At 36.7% G+C, this 8,590-nt stretch overlaps 1 protein-coding gene across 1 annotated transcript; it reads right to left on the bottom strand.

The window, feature by feature from the left end:
- Positions 1-918: 918 nt before the first annotated feature.
- LOC102488798 (olfactory receptor 6C2) lies at positions 919-7,130 on the bottom strand. The gene is made up of 3 exons (XM_006165632.1): positions 7,112-7,130; positions 4,118-4,278; positions 919-1,821 (listed from the first exon to the last, which is right to left on the bottom strand). Exons 1-3 carry the CDS (start codon positions 7,128-7,130, stop codon positions 919-921), a joined length of 1,083 nt encoding a protein of 360 aa, XP_006165694.1.
- Positions 7,131-8,590: the final 1,460 nt, after the last annotated feature.

The following is an 8,590-nucleotide window of genomic DNA, read 5'->3' as shown; positions in this document are numbered from 1 at the left end:
CATAACTTATACATAATAAAAATTAATTAAACAAAAAAGTGGAATAATAAAAATAATACAGATTTGGAAGATAGCTCAGTAGATATCATATAATTCAACAATTCCACTTGTAGGTATAATGAAAATAAAAATATATGTTTCACAATGACTTGGAAGCAATCCAAATGTGTATCAAACTAGAGAATAAATAAGAAAAGTAATATAGTGGAATACTATTTGCAGTAAAAAAAATGAACTATTCACAAATGCAACAATTAAGAAATGCCAAAAATGCTATTTAAGTAAAGAAAGCTAGACACAAAATACTACATATCTTTCCATTTATCTGAAATGCCCAGAAAAGGCAAATTTATAGAGATAGAAAACAGATCAGTGATTACCTGGAGTTAGGAAGTGGAAGTGGTGATTGATTGCAAATGGTCATCAGGAAAACATTTGTTGTATGTGAGTGTCCTAAAACTGCATGGTCAAAGTAATTTGACAAATCAATTTATTTGAATTTATCAAATAGTATACTTACAATTGGTGAATTTTATAGTAGTTGAATTGTCTCTCAATCAAAATTAAAAATGAGTTCGTGATGGGTCAGCCAGTGGCCTGGTGGTTAAGGCAGTTGGATCCCACATGGCTGATTGTGCAGCTGTGCAGTTCAAGTCCTAGACTCGGTGGCTTGAAAAACATGCTTTATGCACATATGTACATGCCCCAAATCTCGAAAGGCGGGAGAAGTGGAGGAGAAGACTGTGGCATGATCATCCCCTATAAGGTGTGCTTTTTCACTTTCTCTCTCTCTCTGTGTCTCTCTTCGGACAGTGTGTACCACCTTGGGCAAATTAAACAAAAACAGAAACAAAACAACTGAAAAAAAAAGGGTTAGTGAGTTCTTTTAGATTTTGACCGTTTATATTCACTAGTCCTTCAGTTCTTTGAGAGAGACGCAATCCTTTTGAGCATGTCTTTGAAAGCTTGTATCACTTGCTTGTTTCTCAGAGTGTAAATGAAGGGATTCATTACTGGGGCAATTGAAGTCATGAGCACCGACACCATCTTATTCATAGCAACCCCTTCCTTTACCTGTGGTTTAATATAGATGAAGATGCGGCTTCCATATGTGATAGAAACCACAATTATATGGGAAGAACAAGTAGAAAAGGCTTCTTTCCTTTGTTGGACAGAAGGGAATCTCAGAATGGTTCTGATGATATATATGTAGGACAAAATCACACACACCAAGGTGAAAATGAGAGTCAACACAGCCAGCACCAAGACAAACTGCTCTAAAAACTCTGTATCAGAGCAGGAAATCTTCAGGATGGGGGCAGCAGCAGCATCACAGCCAAAGTGATCTATGACATTGGAGTCACAAAACTCCAGATCAAATCCCATAATATAAGGTGGGAGGACAATGAGCAGTGCTAAAATGTAGCAGCAAATAAGGAACCTGATGCAGACCCTGTGGTTCATGATGGTCATGTAATGCAGAGGCTTGCAGATGGCCACGTAGCGGTCATAGGACATGGTCGTGAGGAGGAAAAACTCCGTCACACCCAGGACGATGACAAAAAAATAATTGAGCGGCACAGGGTTGTAAGTCACTGTGTTGTCCCCAGTAGCAAGATACAAGTATCTGCGAATACAGACAGTGGTAAAAGAGGCTTTTAAGAAAGAAAAATTCTGGAGAAAGAAGTACATAGGAGTTTTAAGGCAAGAATCCACAAAAGTAAGGGCAATGATTGTCAGATTCCCAATGACACTCAGTAGGTAGGTGATGAGCAAAAAGATAAAAAGCAGAATCTGTAGACTTGGTGACTTCTGCATGTTCTGTGGTAAAGAACAAGGTAGAAATTGGAGATGAGTATAGTTCAAATGGATTAAAAGTAAGAGTAGAGTGAAAACACTAGGCAAGCCAATATTACTCATGCTGTTCCAAGATTCATGCAATAATATGGCCAGAATGCTGGTACTAAGAATTTCTATAGCTGTACTAATGATTAGTCTACTGTAACAGAACTTCTAGATTAAACAACCAAGCCCAACCCCCCTAAACTAAAGCTGGAATGAACCTCTCTCAGAAGGTATCTGTCACATAAAAACAGAAACAAAACACTACCACAAATCATATAATGGCAGCAGACAACGTGTTGGTTTGAGATATGAACGCAGGAACTTGATTGGGCTCAAATTATGTTTTTTTTAGTATAACTTTAGGAAAATTATTAACCTCTATGCCTCAATTTCTTTATATATAATCTACAGAGAGTAATTGAATTCATCTCCTAGGATTGTTAAAGGAATAAATAATTTGGGAATCAAGGACGAGGGAAAAAAAGCAAAACATATAGAAAACAAGAAATGGAAAATTACTTGTTGATGATAACATGTATGCTGATGTGCTTGATTGAGCCAATATACAGTGTACTCGGGATGGAAAATCTCATTTTGTATGCTGTAATGATGTACAGTGAATGAATGTAAATAAATAAATTTAAATGAAAAAAAAACCCCAAAAAACTAAAGGAATAAATAATTTAATTAATCCACTTAGAAAATTATTTGGCTTATAACAAGTACTATATAAGGGTTTGCTTTTATTATTATTGTTGTTATATATAGGATTTTAGAATTGATGATAATAATCTTTTTGGCCTTAAATACTGTGTATCTTCTTTCAGAATAATGTGGATAGGTTTATAAACAAGTAAAGTTTCTAAAACGTCTCCTCCTCTTAATCTCCACCTTTTCTGAACTCCACAGCCAACTACACTCATTTAAAAGAACTATTAACTTTCTCATTGCTTCATTTTCAAAACGGGAAAAACCAAAACGAAACAACATCTCAAATTCATTTCTACATAGCAATCAGGGTAATCTTTTAAACAGATACATTGAATAATGGCATTCCCTTGTCTCATACCCTTTAGTGGCTTTCTTCTGTACTTGAGAAAAGACCCAAATTCCCTACTTCGGCCTGCAAATTCTCACATGATCTGGCTCCTGCATCTCTCTCCGACCTCGGCTTTTTTATTTGTTCCCTCATTGAGCACATTCCAGCTGTCATGGCCTTTTTCAGTTCTTCCAACCTCAAACATGCCTACTCATTACAACTTTATTTTTTTTTAAGAATTATTTTATTTAATATTTATTTATTTAGAGGGATAGAGTGAGCGAGAGCGAGAGAGAGAGAGAGAGAAAGCCGCCAGGTCTGAGACTCAAATATCGGTCCACCATATGGGAGTCCAGTGCCCTTAACCCCCATGCCACCTGCCAGCCCTATTCTTTTCAACTTTTAAAGTCTCATAATTATGACCTCCTTGAAGAGATTCTGCCTGGCCGTGTTCTCCAAAACAAACCTACAAACTCAGTGTTTTTAGTTCTGCTTTTCTTATGGCACTCCTTTACTCTTTTTTTTTTTTTTTGAGAGGTTTTTCACTATAGGGTGCTTGAGGTCGCCGAGACAGAGAGAGACAGAGAGACAGAAAGCGAGAAATCACCCCCCCAGAGGGGATGGCCACGCTGCAATCCCTTGTCCTCCATTCTGCTCTCGGGATCTTGGGCATGCACGCACACGCGCCCGGCGTGGGTTTTAAGCCACTGGGTCCAGGACGTGAACCGTGGTCAACTATGTGGGAGTCCAGCGACATAGCTATTGCGCTCACTGCTGGTTCCCGTCACTCCTTTACTCTTGTAATTATGTATTTTCTGTTTAACATGTTAATTTTTGTATCTTTACTAGACTGTGAGTCCATAAGGACACAGGCCATGTTAGTTTTGTTTCCTACTCTCGATACACTGCCTAGCAATGTGTCTTGTACTCAGTAGTAGTTAAGTAAGAATTTGTTAAATAAATAAGATGGGCCAAGCATTTATTATTTTTTTTTAAATTTTATTTCAAGATTTTTAATATATTCAATCAAATTATTTAGCTTGTAAAGTGAATATTCCAACATATGTGCATTTCTCCCTAGTCCAGTTGATAATAATATAAAGTTATCTTCAACAAATACCCTTTTTCTGTGTCCCATTAATGCTATGCCTATTTTTCTCCTCAATGTCCTTCCTCAGACTCTACTTTTTTAGCATTTTGTGTGGGAAAAGAAATTGGTTGATGACACTTTACTACACTCAGTTTGAAGGCTTGCATTATCCATCCATTTCCACTTAGTTGTTCATCTTCAACAAGGTTTCTCAATACTGAAGCTATTTTTGGCATCACTAAAGTAAAACGATAATTTTTGCCAGTGGGTTTCCCAAACTGACACCACACATGTTTGGCTGACTCTAAGAGATAAACAGACTAAATATTTTTTTACATTATTATGGGGCAATGGGCAAAATTATTTGTGGAAATGGGAGGCTAGAAGATTGAATTGTCTGGGAACCAACCAGTCCTTACTGCCATTCCCATAATTCTTCTGTAGGAGGATGGCTAAGGCTGTTGGGAAGTTAATTCTGACAAGCAGAGAACAATTTCCTGAGTCATTTTTAAAAAATGACTGTGAAGTTTGAGTCCTGGATCCATTGGCTTGAAAAACACATTGTGTATGCATGCATGCCCCAAATCCCGAGAGGAGAATGGATGAGAAGGGATTGAGGTGTTGTGGTCATCTCCCCTGGGGAGTGTTTTCTCTCTCTTTCCCCCTCTTCTCTGGCAAGCACATGTGCCCTATAGCAAATCAAACAGACAAAACCAAAACAGAATACTTCCATCTATGTTTCCCTGTCTCTATTTTCTTTTTTTTAATTTGCCAGTGGGCGCATGTGCGTGTCTGAGAGAGAGAGAGAGAGAGAGAGAGAGAGAGAGAGAGAGAGAGAGAGAGAGAAGGCAAGCACACCCCCTCTCCACCATGAAAGAGGGCCACATCATCATCCCTTCTCTATTTGTCTCTTTAGAGATTTTTGGGCATGTACTCACACATGCTCAGCATGTTTCTCAAGCTTCTGGGTCTGGGACTTGAACTGCTCTGTCGGCCATGTGGGGTACAGCCTCCTTTACCACCACCACCAGGGGCTTCCCTGTCTCTAAAAAAACCCCAAAATTTAATCTTGATGGATACACACCATCTATATAAAATTATTATCTATAGTTATGAAGAGGTTAATGCCATATTAAATGCAGCTAATATTGTCAACCATTGTATTTGATTCTCTATTTTAAGTTTGAGAACAAACAGTTGGAAATTTTTAGTGGTAGGAACTTACTGTGGCAGATAAATAAATTTAAGTTTCCTGAATTTTAATTACATATTTTCTTAACTATACAAATGTAGGAAAAAAAAACTTTAAGAGTTTATTTTTTGATGGTTATATTTTCTGACTCTAACGTGTTTTCTTGCCTCAGATTATAATTAGCCCACCTATTTTTGTCCTTTAGTCTTTTTTCTTCTGGAAAACTTAAGAGAGTAATTTACTTAACAAAATGGTAACCACTTAATTAGTAAGTGTGTGATCCCGCAGGTGGCGTGGTACTTATGGTGCTGGCTTCCCACACAACGGACCACGATTTGAGTTTACGACCTGGCAGCTTGCTTTCTTGTTTTCCCTTTCTCTTTCTCTGGTCAAATTAAAAAATAAAAATTAAATGAAATAATTCTTAAAAAAAGTAAATGTGTCTTATTCAGAAAACTACTCTCAGATATGTTTCTTGATTATTTGGAAAAAGAACAAATAGCTTTCAAATGCTGGTAATAACTTTGAGCTGTTGATTCTAGAGATATTCTTATCAAATAAAAGATGCTTCTAATTAAGAAAATTCATTTTTATCTCTTTCAACTAGTTTGCAAATATTACTAGGATAAAAGCGAAGACTTCTGTAACAATTACTATGTGCCAGATCCTGTGTTAAACAGTGTACTATGGTTTAATCTTGACCAATCCTCACAACTCTCTGAGCTATGTAATATTATAATCCACATTCTACAAATGCGGAAACTGAGTCTTGGGCAACCTGAAATTTATCCATTTAGCATACCATCCATCTAAGGTGTGGCAAAGCAGGGATACAAGTAGTTTGAAAACAAGTAGTTTTACTCTGGAGATCTAGTCCTAGATATTTACAAATATTGACTATTTACTTGTCTATGTTGCCCATGTAGAAGTTTTCATAATTGGGCAAATAATAAGTACGTGAATAATTAACTTCTTTCTGCTTTTGTTTTCCTGTCTTCTGAGTAAATAATCAGACTTTTATATGATGCCACCTCTGCTTGTCTGATAAATCTGTCAGTTAACTATTTGTACCTGAATGAGGGCCAGTAACAGGCAGACATAGTTCTTCCACAATCTACTATTAATCACATTGTAGCTACTCAAATGTTTTCCATCTGTATTCATTGTCTCCAGAGCTCCTGATTTTTCTCAGTACTTAAATGGAACACGATCCTCCCAGAAGACTCCAATTAGTTTTTTGTAAAAATGGTTTTCACTTGGTTGTTGGAAAATAGTTACCACAAATAGCCTTGGAGTGTGTTTCCCCTGTCTGGGGAAATATGGTTTTTTCATTCCCAGCAAGGGGATGGACTGAGCCTCTGCCAGGAGTTTTCAGACAGTGGAACCACTTCTGCCTCTTGTTGCCATTAGCTTGTACCATCCCAAGTATTACAGTTTTGTGTCAGTGTCTAATGTCTCTCCATATCTCAATCTTACCTGAAAAAATAGTTAAATTATTTCACAATAGAAGATAAATGTCCTAACTTAATGTGTTCATTGACTAACAGTCTAACGGGGGCAATGTATTGTAAAGACGAAGGCCATTAGAGAGGTTTTAATCCTCAACTTGGAGATTCAAACTGTATAGTGGAGAATTATCAGGAAAGATATTTTCATTGGATTGAGAAGCAGATTTTCTCAGAACTTTTCATAGGTGACTGTATCCTCTGGAAATCATTTATTTCTGTTCTTACTTAGCCTTTCTCTTTTCCATGAAAATCATTCAAAGGTCTTATTTAAAGTTGTGTCACATTTAATAGTAATATTTTAGAATTTTCCATTGATAATAATAATCTATTGATATTCCTCTTCTTATGGAATATTGATCAACATTATTTCAATTTCTAATTTGACGCTCTTAGTTCTATATAGTGACTATCTCTCATAACAAACTTAATGTACTCACCTCTCTGATGGTCCTTCATGGCTCCTGAGTACATTTTAACCATAAAGATTCTTAGTATGACTCAAAGCTGGGCAGGAATGGACTGGAAGTAAGCAAAGACCTAACTACCTCTGTCTCATGCACCCATACAATAGTACTCACAAAAATTCTGTGAGTGAGAAAGTTATCCTCGTAACCAATGTCCACTAATTGCCAGTCACTTTTCCTCTTAAGAAATTTAAAAGAAACAAATTCCAAATATATTGTTTCACTCCAGTAGCAGGAAAAATGTTAGTGTATTTTGGTTAACTAAGATAGAAAGACTGTAAAAATGGATAGAAACTCTCTTATGTTTGGAAATAGATAGTCTAGACTTTCTGAATAGGGAGGCAGGTCTCCCTCTAAATTTTACATTTACAAGAATGACAGCAGTTATATTGTTTTAGTCTGCAACAGGTGTGGGGAGGTAACTGACTGTACAAACAAAAGATTCCTTTGGGAGGCCAGGTTCAAAAGTCGCTAATTAATCTATAGTGTAATGAACTTGAATGAACTCTTTAAAATAAAAGCTTTAAATATATACCTTTGGGGAGATAGTCTTTGGAGACGAGAAAATGCAACAATAGGTGGTGAGGAAAACAATAAAGGTGAACCAACAAGTCAGAAGGCCTAGAAATAGTGTGTTTTGGTTGAACTCAGGGGAGAAGCTGCTCAGTATTCCCTAAGAAAAGCTAGATTTGTATGAAACCCTATCGTTCTGAGTCACAGAGAAAATTCCTCCCCTACCCCCATCTATTTGAAGTAGTTTTATCTTTTAGTAACCATTTTTCATAAGAGACATAAGTAATTGGGAGAATTTGTGTTTAGTTTCCCCATGTTTGACTTAAGTTTCAGTTAATTGCTAGCCAACCCCAAACAAAAATCGATACAAATAGTGCATGATTACTGCTCTGTGTATACATTTGTTTTTCATTCAGTTAATCAATACTTTTTTTTAGAGAGATTTTTGCTACAAGGTGTGTGCCCTTGCTGGAGAGACAGAGAGAGACAGAGAGACAGAAAACGAGAAATAACTCCCCCAAAGGGGATAGCCACACCACAATCCCTTGTCCTCCATTCTCCTCTTGGCATTTTGGGTACACACGCACATGCTTCTGGTGTGAGTTTTAAGCTGTCTGGGATTCAAACTGCTGTTGACTACATGGTAGTCCAGTGACGTAATCATTATGCCATCCGCTGGTTCCATCAAAAAAATTTTGTAGACTATTTTCTTCATTTAATACTTTTAAATATTTGACTGGAATAAATAAATGTGGGAATATCTAATGTTACAAAAACATAGCTAATGTTTTAGTCAGATATCTAGCACTAACGGAACTTTTCTTTGACTTAGTCCTGTGCTATGTAATCCATATGCATGTTGCCTCATGTGATCTTTATGTAAACTCATATGGGTGTGTTTGATTATCCTCATTTTACAGGTGAAAAATTTAGTAGAAA

Source organism: Tupaia chinensis, unplaced genomic scaffold (assembly GCF_000334495.1).
Source record: "Tupaia chinensis unplaced genomic scaffold, TupChi_1.0 Scaffold143970_1, whole genome shotgun sequence".
Lineage (NCBI taxonomy): Eukaryota > Metazoa > Chordata > Mammalia > Scandentia > Tupaiidae > Tupaia > Tupaia belangeri.
Note: the sequence above shows the minus strand (reverse complement) of the source record. Positions and strands in the feature narration are given on the sequence as shown.